General features: G+C 44.8%; 1 protein-coding gene across 2 annotated transcripts in view; it reads left to right on the top strand.

Annotated features, from left to right (window-relative positions):
• The window catches only part of ECEL1 (endothelin converting enzyme like 1), a 109808-nt gene that overhangs the window by 57600 nt on the left and 39028 nt on the right, over window positions 1-13180 (top strand). Inside the window, exons 9-12 of one of the 2 annotated variants that reach the window (XM_075268485.1) lie at window positions 1478-1575; window positions 5620-5678; window positions 5822-5873; window positions 7291-7358. In XM_075268485.1, the coding sequence (XP_075124586.1) occupies window positions 1478-1575; window positions 5620-5678; window positions 5822-5873; window positions 7291-7358 (277 nt within the window). Of the gene's footprint in view, window positions 1-1477; window positions 1582-5619; window positions 5679-5821; window positions 5874-7290; window positions 7359-13180 lie in introns of both variants that reach the window. The other variant, XM_075268484.1, reaches the window with a different exon arrangement.

The following is a 13180-nucleotide window of genomic DNA, read 5'->3' as shown; positions in this document are numbered from 1 at the left end:
TTGTACTTTCTGACACTCCCAAAAGAACATTCACAATGACTTGGCATTTACATCTTGGGTTTTTTTTGGTTCAAATTGCCCCATAATTCTTTTACTTTTTCCATGTTAAATCTGCTCCACTGTGTTCACAAATAACTTTCTCATTTTCTAGTGGCCAGGACCATTATTAGGGAAGAGCAGGTTTTGACTGGTTCCTACATGGTATAATTTCTCCTTTAACTAGTCCCCACATGGTATAACACCCCCTTAACTAGTCTCCACATGGTATAACACCCCCTTTACTGATCTCCTACAGTATATTGCTCTATTTACTGGCCCTCATACAGTAATTACTCCTTTATTGGCCTATACCCAGTACACTGCCTCACTATTGGCCCTCATGCAGTGACCCTCATACAGTAAGTGCCCCTTTACTGGTATCCATATAGTAAGTGCCCCCCTTTATAGGCGTTCACATAGTAAGTGCCCCCTCAGAGTGACTTTGGGTTTCTATGTACTGGATTGCTCTAGCTGGTAGTGGTAGATATTTACTTACCCCTCCCCACTTCTGCCCACTGCCATTTCCACTCCAGCCTCTTGCTGCATATTATGTCTTTGTGCTTAACCACATCAGAGCACAATATCTGGACGTTGCTCAGCGTTGGAACATACCTTGTAATGCTCCTTGGAGCCCAAAGGTGAATCACAGTTGGCCATTGGTAGGAGCTGATCAACTTGGTATATCCATATTAAGGCTTTAAGTAATTTGGAAGTGTAAAAGAGCATAAATAGAGGTCTTTCTGAACCTCTATATATCTATGATTTTATATGACAGTATAAGGAGGCACTAAAGTTTTAGTGTGTCACCATGCTTTGTTGTCGAAATACTTAATACTCTCCTGGAATAAACTCTCACAAACAGGGAGAGAGAAAGAGAAGAAAAATTACCAATAGATGTCATTGGTGAAAGCTCATCGTAAATCCTGTTTCATAATTTTTTATAACTGTAGTTGTCGATTTTTGGTAGTATTTGCAGATAAAATAATTCTTTAACCTAGCAAACGCTGGAAAATGACAATTTTGTTCATACTAAATACTAACTGATCGCATCTCAATGGGCGTTATTGAGTTTTCTGATTACCTTGAGCGACAAATGATTGATAGAAAGTAACCTCATTGAGTCACTGGGTGCAAACTAGTCCGCAATCCAACCCTGGATTTATCATTAAAACTTACATTAAATCTCTGATATGATTTCTCTCATTAGTGGAAACAATAAAATGTCACGAGATGTCACCTATAAATGTCTCGTATCTTTCATGTCTTCTGCAGAGTGTGTATTATACTAATCTTGTCTCATACCTTTTGTATCTCCAACATCTATTGGTGTCTAGTGTGATCACCTCCATACACTACCATTTCTTCTCTGCCCGCCCCATATCCTACTCTGCTATTCTAATCTCTGCTTCTCTCCTCTCCCTTTTCTTTCACCTCTTAGTTTGAGGTTCATGAGAAGACATATTTCAAGAATATTCTGAACAGTATTAGGTTCAGCATCAAACAGTCAGTAAAGAAGATCCGTCAAGAGGTGGATAAGTCAGCGTGCGTATACCCTTTGGTATTTCGTGGAAAAGTCACTTTGACATGTTCAATGTATTTTCTAATGAACAAGTACTAAGACAGCTAATTTCAAGAAATGTACTGACAGATCGAATAAAAAATAGCATAGTTCACAGTGAAACCTCTTTGAGTCAACCACCCAAATTCCCACAGAAAAATGCTCCTTTATAGGAGTGATCCACTCAAAGAAATTATTCAGAATGCAGGTTAAAGTGTCTTATGGACTCAGCAAGCATACACAAGCCCCCAAACCCCCATAAGGATGAATGAGCCAAAAATGTACCTTATGTTTCAGCGTATTACACAGAACTAGGTATGACATTAGTATGTTACACAGAACCAGGCACACTAGAGTAATAAAAATAGCAATGCTACTGTACACACTCCACTCCAACCCACACACATAACTTTAGGGGGTCCCAACTCTCTTATTTCCCTGGTGATCTGCACATTTCCTAACTCCATTATTCATGGTCCCCAGCATGGCTTCCTTCTAAATCTTGGTCCCCAGCATGGCTTTCCTCCTAGGCACAGCATGGCTATCTCTATCATTCCTAGTTCCCAACACAGTGTACATTTCAATAATGGCCCTTAGCATGATACCCCAATCTTTCCTATTCCTAGCATGGTATCCCTGTAAATCTTGGTCCATAGCATGGTTCCCTTCTCATTCCTAATCCTCAGCACAATATTTCTTTAACTCTTGGTCCTCCGCATGATACCCCTGCATGGCTCCCCCTCTGATTCCTGGTTCCTAGCATGGCTTCTCTCTCATTTCTAGAACCCAGTATGCCTCCTAAATCCTTTTTCTCTATTAACTGCAATCCTTGATGGTACTTGCTGACATATCAGAGGCCATCTGGGATTGCTCCATGAATGCCTATTTTGGTGTGGAGTATACATCAAACCCATTCCTTTGTGGCCCAGATTCTCAGATTATCCTGGTAAAATTGGGACTGTTGGCATGTATGCTCAGCACCCCAAGGGCAGATTACATTGACTATAACATGGCCAGTGCAGTGTGATGCTGGCGACTTTTCTCCCCTAATGTTCCCTACAAGACTCTTGATCTGTGCAGTCCAGTGATGTGGAACAGCACTAATCAGTGTCTATATTGGTCAAATAGTGTATGTAGTGCCAATATGTGTTTTTTTCAAAGGGGTTTTCACTGAAAAATGTTCTGGTTGGATAAGGGGGTAGTCTGCTTATAGAGAGGCAGCTTCCATAGACTATAACAGGAGAAAAATCAGTCTAAAGGGGTATTCCCACGAACATAACCATTTTTAAATTTGTAGATAATTAAAAGTTAAACATTTTTGTAAATATAAGTAATTAAACATTTTGCAGAGTTTTAAATATTTTCCCTAAATATCTTGTGGTCACAGTCTGTTGTCTTGATCGGTTGCCAGTGGATACGACCATGATTGCAGGAACTTTCTAAGGGCACAGAATCAGCCATGATTTCCTTATTCTGGCCGGGATATGTTCTGATACTTGTAGTGTCTCTGCCTGATAACCCGGCTACAATAAGAAAGTCATGGCGGGGTCCCTGACAAGTCCCAGACCATAGAAAGTTTCTGCATTCATGGTCGTTTCCATTGGCAACCGATCAAGACAACAGACTGTCACCACTAAGATGGTTAGAGAAAATCTTTAAAACTCTGCAGAATTTTGAACTACTTATATTTGCAAAAATGTTTAACTTTTAATTATCTACAAATATAGATATGATTATGTTCGTGGGAATACCCCTTTAAGTGGTTCCCTAGAAAAAAAAAAATCACTATGTGCATTTTCTGTTATTATTGCACAGATCCAGAAAGATCTAGGAGATAATTTTTATACAATTCTATTTTAATTTGTGAGGAATTTCAAAGATATTGGTTTTATACATGTTTTTATGAGGGCAAATACCGTACAATAGACGGAAAGAGCAGAAAATTGAACTAAACTGGTGGGAAAGTCACTAAACTTATACAAAGCATAAAAGGGTCACAATTTTTTCAAAAAAAGTATTTTTGCAAAAAAATTGCAACTTTTTAAATTCTGTGTTTTTTTCTCCACTCTTGTGAAAAGGGGGCATGGTGAAATCTGCAAATTTGGCATTGTGTTCTCTGTATGATATCATAAGGTTATCTTATGTAGACAACCCTCAAAGTTTTAAGTTATACTTTTAAAGCACCACTTAGCAAGGTTTATCACGGAAGCAACCCTACTTTATAACATAGCTACCTGTAGAGTAACTGCATTGTGGATGTCACAGGTTAAGCCTCTTTTATAGCATTATAATAATAATAATAATAATAATAATTATTATTATTATTATTATTATTATCCTTATGTGTACATTTTCTGTTGCATTCATCTTTACCACTTTCTAAAAATGTTGGTTGTTAGCCAATCGATTTAGAGTTCCTTTTTAACACACCTACATTGTTGCAGACTACTCAGGCTGGATTTTGTGTATGAAATTTGTTGCCCTGTAGTACAGGCCTTACTGCTGCAATGAAAGTTGAGTTTGTTCAACCAACTGATTTTTCTGTAAAACTGACCTGCAGATTCACACACCAGCCAGAAATCCTTGTTTTCTGGGATAGTCTATGAGAGTATTACATCCAGGCTCTCATAGACCTACACAGATAAATACTTGTCTGGCATGTGAGCCAACAGGTCAGTCTGTCAATCAAATGACCAATGGACAACATGGACAACCCAGTTGGTGGCTGTATTGCAGAAACAAGCAGCTCATGCGTGAAATCCCTAGTCACTAGAGCAGGGGTCCTCAAACTGCGGCCCGCGGGCCAGTTGCGGCCCGTCAAGCACTTCTGTCTGGCCCCACCGACAACGCCGGCAGGCGTGCATTTATAATGAAGCTCCTGGGGAGCTCGGGCAAGGCTATGGAGCGCACTTCACTTTACCTATTGGAGGGCACCGCTCCCGATGTCTGTGCGACCTGTTCTGCCTCCGGCCCACTGTTTGAGGACCCCTGCACTAGAGAGTTGTATCCCCTGTACTACAGAGCTACTATACATACAACAGCATACTAATTTCTCACTTGGTTGGTGGACATTCTCAATTTCCCTCCCTTCCCACCACCAACTAATTATTTACTTGATAGATAAGCCAGGCTCACCGGAATGTAACAACTTTTTCCCCTTTTGTGCCTCAGTTGGCAAGAAATTCATTTACATTACAATAAACAAATGAGCAGACTGGAACAACAAGGGCGCTCCTTTACTCTAAACCGCTACACCTCACACTGCTGTAATATGTCCCCCTTTCCCTCTTCTTTGAGTGACAGGGCCAGAGAGCTATTCTGACATTTTTCCTGGCCCCGTGTTCTCCTGTTCACGTGTGTTCTCTATCTTCTCTCACTCAGCTACTGCTCACTCCTCCCCTCACTCTCTATAGATTTCTATGTAATCTAATACCTCTGTGACCTTCTACCTGGTTTACTTTAGCAAGTTGGAATTCAGCAGAGATTTCAGAGTGAATGTCAGTTTAGCAGAGAAGGGGAGCAAGAAAAGAGCAAGATAAGTGGAGAAAGAGACATGTTTCTCTGATGAGATATATTACAAAGTTTCTTATATTGTCTAAGGGTGCATTCACACTGAGTATACGCTGACTGATTCTGAACGTTAAAACACGTTCAGAATCAGCGTGTACAAAGCAGATCCCATTCATTTCAATGGGAGCCGGCATAGGAGCGCTCCCCATAGAACTGAATGGGCTGCTTTTTTCCCTATTGGTTTCGATGTGAAACCAATAGGGAAAAAAGCAGTCCATTCATTTCTATGGGGAGCGCTTGTATGCCGGCTCCCATCGAAATGAATGGGATCTGCTTTGTATGCGCTGATTCTGAATGTGTTTTAATGTTCAGAATCAGTCAGCGTATACTCAGTGTGAATGCACCCTTATATTATTGATTTATGCAAAGTTTGTTAAAAAAAATTACTGTAAATTTAGGTTGTAGACACCTATATCAATGATGTGTATTAATATAAACCTATTATTCTTCAGATGGCTGCTTCCTCCACAGGCCCTTAATGCTTACTATCTTCCTAACAAGAACCAAATGGGTGAGTAGTGAAGGGCACCACCTGCTGTTTTATATTACAATTACCATAAAACTTGTTCTATATGGTGCAGATGTTTTGTTTGTCTGTTTGTTTTCAATTATTAGCTATAAAGGCATACTTTATTCTATCTTTGTCATCCACAGTGTTTCCTGCTGGTATCCTACAACCTACACTCTACGATCCAGATTTTCCCCAGTAAGTGATTTCACAATAAAACCAACCTATAACCAAAAATGTACCCAAATATAATGAAAGGTTTGAGGGACAATATGTCGATTCTGAAATCTTTAGTTCTGGGGTCTAAGTCTCATAGATAAAATAAGGTTCTGCTATCTTTCTGAACCCGGGATTTCAGTGGTATATGCCGAAAATGTAGTATAGTTAAAGACTATTGAGAAATGGCAATGACTGTCCTTGAAGGGGTTGTTTAAGATCGTAAAAAACTAGAGCATACAGTAGGCAGACAATGGTATAAAATAAGAGAAAAAGCATTGCTTATCTTCTGAATCTCCAGCTGCCGCTCCTTGGTAACTGGGCTGTAGCAGTGATGCTACATTGATGGCTTTCAACCACTGCATCCAATCACTGTCCTAAGTGGGCGCTGGTGCGTGGGGAATGGGATACAGCAGGGAAGTTATGCTTCTTTTGTCATTTCATATCTACCTTTTCCACAATTTTATATCATAGGCAACCAATTTAAAGGGAAACCGTCACCATAAAAATTCAGAATAACCTGCCAGCAGCGTGTTATAATATGGCAAGACCTGAGCCAATTGTTTTGCAAAAGACTCAGTATAACTTGTCATTTATTCATTTATTTCTCTGTTCTTTCTATGCTTAGAAGGAGTCATTGAGTCTAGTATGCGGACTTAACAGTGATTGACAACTATCTCTGTAAATACAGTCAAAGCGGAGAAGCTGTCAGTCACAGTTAGGACCGCTCACTAGACTCAATTACTCCATCTAAGCATAGAAACAACAGAGAAATAAATGACAAGATATACTGAATCTTTTCCCACAACACCATATATCAATCGGATACAGTGCATTTTCTTGTTGGCACGTTCCCTTTACATTGTCCATAGATAATACAATCATTCAGATTTTATTTCAGTTCAGAATGTTCATACATGAAATGACATTTTCCACTATCTTGTCAAATATTGTACGCTTGCATGTGACTTTCAAAGAGGTAGTAAACTAAATTTTAGAAATGTATCCGAAGTATAAATGATGTGTGTCCCAAACAATGGAGCAAATTTACACCGGAGAGAATCGTTCTAAGAACTATACAAGATATGAATCTAATTAATAACTGTAAAATAATTGAGAGCATTTATAATCATTTTTACTTCTATGGCCCACTTTGTAGGATGATCTGCTTTCCAGTTGATTGTGGTGATATGTTGCAATAGAGCTGTCAGATATGTATCTGTCTCCCTGAAATAAGAAAAATACATGTCAATTTATCCTGGGTGAAGAAATTCTAGATGTATGGGCATAGATAAGAGGCTGCAATGTCAAAATGCAGAAGCCTGTAGGTTTTATATAGTAGGAATGTGTTTGGTATGAAATTATCTGTGCATTATGTAACATATTTATATACCTGCAGGTCTTTAAACTATGGCGGCATAGGCACCATCATTGGGCACGAGCTGACACATGGATATGATGACTGGGGTACATTTTTAATTTTCTTCAAGACATATATAGCTAGATATAACAGCCTTATCCCAAACTTTTGCAATTGCTGCAGCATGATGTCTTATTACTAGAGATGAGCGAACACTAAAATGTTCGAGGTTCGAAATTCGATTCGAACAGCCGCTCAATGTTCGTGTGTTCGAATGGGTTTCGAACCCCATTATAGTCTATGGGGAACAGATACTCGTTAAGGGGGAAACCCAAATCCGTGTCTGGAGGGTCACCAAGTCCACTATGACACCCCAGGAAATGATGCCAACACCTCTGGAATGACACTGGGACAGCAGGGGAAGCATGTCTGGGGGCATCTAACACACCAAAGACCCTCTATTACCCCAACATCACAGCCTAACAACTACACACTTTACACACTCAATACCACCTCTCTGACAGTAGGAAAACACCTTGAAACATGTGTATTTGGCACTTGCAGTGAGGAGAGCTTGTCACCAGCAGTGAATTTGGCCCTTGTAGTAAGATGAGGTTGGCACCAACATTTGTTTTGAAAATCAGGGTGGATTGAGCCTCTAACCAGCAGAGTTTGGGCAAATTCATGGTGGAGGGAGCCTCTAAACACCCCAGTTTGGGCAAATTCATGGTGGAGGGAGCCTCTAAAAACCCCAGTTTGGACCAATTCATGGTGGAGGGAGCCTCTAACCAGCCCAGTGTGGGCAAATTCATGGTGGAGGGAGCCTCTAAAAAACCCAGTTTGGACCAATTCATGGTGGAGGGAGCCTCTAACCAGCCCAGTTTGGGCAAATTCATGGTGGAGGGAGCCTCTAAAAAACCCAGTTTGGACCAATTCATGGTGGAGGGAGCCTCTAACCAGCCCAGTTTGGGCAAATTCATGGTGGAGGGAGCCTCTAAAAAACCCAGTTTGGACCAATTCATGGTGGAGGGAGCCTCTAAACAGCCCAGTTTGGGCAAATTCATGGTGGAGGGAGCCTCTAAACAGCCCAGTTTGGGCAAATTCATGGTGGAGGGAGCCTCTAACCAGCCCAGTTTGGACCAATTAATGGTGGAGGGAGCCTCTAACCAGCCCAGTTTGGGCAAATTCATGGTGGAGGGAGCCTCTAAACAGCCCAGTTTGGACCAATTCATGGTGGAGGGAGCCTCTAAAAAACCCAGTTTGGACCAATTCATGGTGGAGGGAGCCTCTAAACAGCCCAGTTTGGGCAAATTCATGGTGGAGGGAGCCTCTAACCAGCCCAGTTTGGACCAATTCATGGTGGAGGGAGCCTCTAACCAGCCCAGTTTGGGCAAATTCATGGTGGAGGGAGCCTCTAAACAGCCCAGTTTGGACCAATTCATGGTGGAGGGAGCCTCTAAAAAACCCAGTTTGGACCAATTCATGGTGGAGGGAGCCTCTAAACAGCCCAGTTTGGGCAAATTCATGGTGGAGGGAGCCTCTAACCAGCCCAGTTTGGACCAATTCATGGTGGAGGGAGCCTCTAAACAGCCAAGTTTTGGGAAATTCATGGTGGAGGGAGCCTCTAACCAGCCCAGTTTGGACCAATTCATGGTGGAGGGAGCCTCTAAACAGCCCAGTTTGGGCAAATTCATGGTGGAGGGAGCCTCTAAAAAACCCAGTTTGGACCAATTCATGGTGGAGGGAGCCTCTAACCAGCCCAGTTTGGACCAATTAATGGTGGAGGGAGCCTCTAAACAGCCAAGTTTGGACCAATTCATGGTGGAGGGAGCCTCTAAAAACCCCAGTTTGGACCAATTCATGGTGGAGGGAGCCTCTAACCAGCCCAGTTTGGGCAAATTCATGGTGGAGGGAGCCTCTAAACAGCCCAGTTTGGGCAAATTCATGGTGGAGGGAGCCTCTAACCAGCCCAGTTTGGACCAATTAATGGTGGAGGGAGCCGCTAAACAGCCCAGTTTGGACCAATTCATGGTGGAGGGAGCCTCTAACCAGCCCAGTTTGGGCAAATTCATGGTGGAGGGAGCCTCTAAAAAACCCAGTTTGGACCAATTCATGGTGGAGGGAGCCTCTAACCAGCCCAGTTTGGGCAAATTCATGGTGGAGGGAGCCTCTAAAAAACCCAGTTTGGACCAATTCATGGTGGAGGGAGCCTCTAACCAGCCCAGTTTGGGCAAATTCATGGTGGAGGGAGCCTCTAAACAGCCCAGTTTGGGCAAATTCATGGTGGAGGGAGCCTCTAAACAGCCCAGTTTGGGCAAATTCATGGTGGAGGGAGCCTCTAACCAGCCCAGTTTGGACCAATTAATGGTGGAGGGAGCCTCTAACCAGCCCAGTTTGGGCAAATTCATGGTGGAGGGAGCCTCTAAACAGCCCAGTTTGGGCAAATTCATGGTGGAGGGAGCCTCTAACCAGCCCAGTTTGGACCAATTCATGGTGGAGGGAGCCTCTAAACAGCCCAGTTTGGGCAAATTCATGGTGGAGGGAGCCTCTAACCAGCCCAGTTTGGACCAATTCATGGTGGAGGGAGCCTCTAAAAAACCCAGTTTGGGCAAATTCATGGTGGAGGGAGCCTCTAAACAGCCCAGTTTGGGCAAATTCATGGTGGAGGGAGCCTCTAAAAAACCCAGTTTGGACCAATTCATGGTGGAGGGAGCCTCTAAACAGCCCAGTTTGGGCAAATTCATGGTGGAGGGAGCCTCTAACCAGCCCAGTTTGGACCAATTAATGGTGGAGGGAGCCTCTAAACAGCCAAGTTTTGGGAAATTCATGGTGGAGGGAGCCTCTAACCAGCCCAGTTTGGACCAATTCATGGTGGAGGGAGCCTCTAAACAGCCCAGTTTGGGCAAATTCATGGTGGAGGGAGCCTCTAAAAAACCCAGTTTGGACCAATTCATGGTGGAGGGAGCCTCTAACCAGCCCAGTTTGGACCAATTAATGGTGGAGGGAGCCTCTAAACAGCCAAGTTTGGACCAATTCATGGTGGAGGGAGCCTCTAAAAACCCCAGTTTGGACCAATTCATGGTGGAGGGAGCCTCTAACCAGCCCAGTTTGGGCAAATTAATGGTGGAGGGAGCCTCTAAACAGCCCAGTTTGGGCAAATTCATGGTGGAGGGAGCCTCTAACCAGCCCAGTTTGGACCAATTCATGGTGGAGGGAGCCTCTAACCAGCCCAGTTTGGGCAAATTCATGGTGGAGGGAGCCTCTAAACAGCCCAGTTTGGACCAATTCATGGTGGAGGGAGCCTCTAAAAAACCCAGTTTGGACCAATTCATGGTGGAGGGAGCCTCTAAACAGCCCAGTTTGGGCAAATTCATGGTGGAGGGAGCCTCTAACCAGCCCAGTTTGGACCAATTCATGGTGGAGGGAGCCTCTAAACAGCCAAGTTTTGGGAAATTCATGGTGGAGGGAGCCTCTAACCAGCCCAGTTTGGACCAATTCATGGTGGAGGGAGCCTCTAAACAGCCCAGTTTGGGCAAATTCATGGTGGAGGGAGCCTCTAAAAAACCCAGTTTGGACCAATTCATGGTGGAGGGAGCCTCTAACCAGCCCAGTTTGGACCAATTAATGGTGGAGGGAGCCTCTAAACAGCCAAGTTTGGACCAATTCATGGTGGAGGGAGCCTCTAAAAACCCCAGTTTGGACCAATTCATGGTGGAGGGAGCCTCTAACCAGCCCAGTTTGGGCAAATTCATGGTGGAGGGAGCCTCTAAACAGCCCAGTTTGGGCAAATTCATGGTGGAGGGAGCCTCTAACCAGCCCAGTTTGGACCAATTAATGGTGGAGGGAGCCCCTAAACAGCCCAGTTTGGACCAATTCATGGTGGAGGGAGCCTCTAACCAGCCCAGTTTGGGCAAATTCATGGTGGAGGGAGCCTCTAAACAGCCCAGTTTGGGCAAATTCATGGTGGAGGGAGCCTCTAACCAGCCCAGTTTGGACCAATTAATGGTGAAGGGAGCCGCTAAACAGCCCAGTTTGGACCAATTCATGGTGGAGGGAGCCTCTAAAAACCCCAGTTTGGACCAATTCATGGTGGAGGGAGCCTCTAAACAGCCCAGTTTGGGCAAATTCATGGTGGAGGGAGCCTCTAACCAGCAGAGTTGGTGGAAATCAGGGTGGAGGGAGCCTCTAACCAGCAGAGTTGGGGGAAATCAGGGTGGAGGGAGCCTAGTATTAGCAGAATTGTGCAACGCTTATGGTGGATGAGTATGAGGATGCGGAGGAATTGGAGAGGTTGAGTACAGACATGGAGTTTCATGTTGGGGTGCTTTACACAGGTGGGCACAAAAATGACGGCTCTACCCAGTGGTGGTTCATTTTTATCAAAGTGAGCCGGTCGGCACTCTCAGCTGACAGACGGGTGCGCTTGTCAGTGATGATGCCACCGGCTGCACTGAACACCCTCTCAGATAGGACGCTGGCGGCAGGACAGGACAGCACCTCCAAGGCATATAGGGCAAGTTCAAGCCACAGGTCCAACTTCGACACCCAATACGTGTAGGGCGCAGAGGGGTCGGAGAGGACAGGGCTGTGGTCGGAAAGGTATTCCCGCAACATGCGCCTATACTTCTCACGCCTGGTGACACTAGGACCCTCCGTGGCGGCACTTTGGCGAGGGGGTGCCATCAAGGTGTCCCAGACCTTAGACAGTGTGCCCCTCGTTTGTGTGGACCGGTGAGAACTTGGTTGCCTACTGGAGGAACTGCCCTCCCTGCCGCCAACGTCACATGCTGGAAACATCTCCATCATATTCTGCACCAATTGCCTGTGGCAAGCATTGATGCGATTGGCCCTCCCCTCTACCGGAATAAAAGACGAGATGTTGTTTTTATACCGGGGGTCAAGGATAGCAAAGATCCAGTACTGGTTGTCCTCCATGATTTTGACAATACGCTTGTCGGTTGTAAAGCACCCCAACATGAACTCAGCCATGTCTGCCACAGTGTTAGTTGGCATGACTCCTCTGGCCCCACCGGAAAGTTCAATCTCCATTTCCTCCTCATCCTCCATGTCTACCCATCCGCGCTGCAACAATGGGACGATTCGAAGTTGCCCGGAAGCCTCCTGTATCACCATCACATCATCGGACAACTCTTCTTCCTCCTCCTCCTCCTCCTCCTCCTCCTCCATTAAACGCAGTGAAGCGGACAGATGTGTGGACCTACTCTCCAGCTGTGACGGATCGGATGCTATCCCTAACTCCTCTGTGTGATCTGAGTTATCCCTGATGTCAATCAGGGATTCTCTCAGAACACACAAGAGCGGGATTGTAAGGCTCACCATCGCATCCTCAGAGCTCACCCTCCTTGTGGACTCCTCAAAGACCCGTAGGATGTCACAAAGGTCTCTCATCCATGGCCACTCATGGATGTGAAACTGAGGCAGCTGACTTTGTGGCACCCTAGGGTTTTGTAGCTGGTATTCCATCAAAGGTCTCTGCTGCTCAACCACTCTATTCAACATCTGAAACGTTGAGTTCCAGCGTGTGGGGACGTCGCACAAAAGCCGGTGTTGTGGCACATGCAGGCGTTGCTGGAGAGATTTTAAGCTAGCAGCGGCTACTGTCGACTTGCGAAAGTGGGCGCACATGCGACGCACTTTCACCAGTAGCTCTGGAACATTGGGGTAGCTCTTTAGGAAACGTTGCACCACTAGGTTGAAGACGTGGGCCAGGCATGGAACATGTTGGAGTCCGGCAAGCTCCAGAGCTGCTACCAGGTTCCGGCCGTTATCACAAACGACCATGCCTGGGCCCAGGTTCAGCGGCTCAAACCATATTGCCGTCTCATCGAGGAGGGCATCCCTCACCTCGGAGGCAGTGTGCTGTCTGTCCCCCAAGCTGATCAGCTTCAGCACAGCCTGCTGACGTCTA

Source organism: Leptodactylus fuscus, chromosome 3 (assembly GCF_031893055.1).
Source record: "Leptodactylus fuscus isolate aLepFus1 chromosome 3, aLepFus1.hap2, whole genome shotgun sequence".
Lineage (NCBI taxonomy): Eukaryota > Metazoa > Chordata > Amphibia > Anura > Leptodactylidae > Leptodactylus > Leptodactylus fuscus.
The sequence above is the reverse complement of the archived record's forward strand: the minus strand, read 5'-3'. Positions and strand labels throughout refer to the sequence as shown.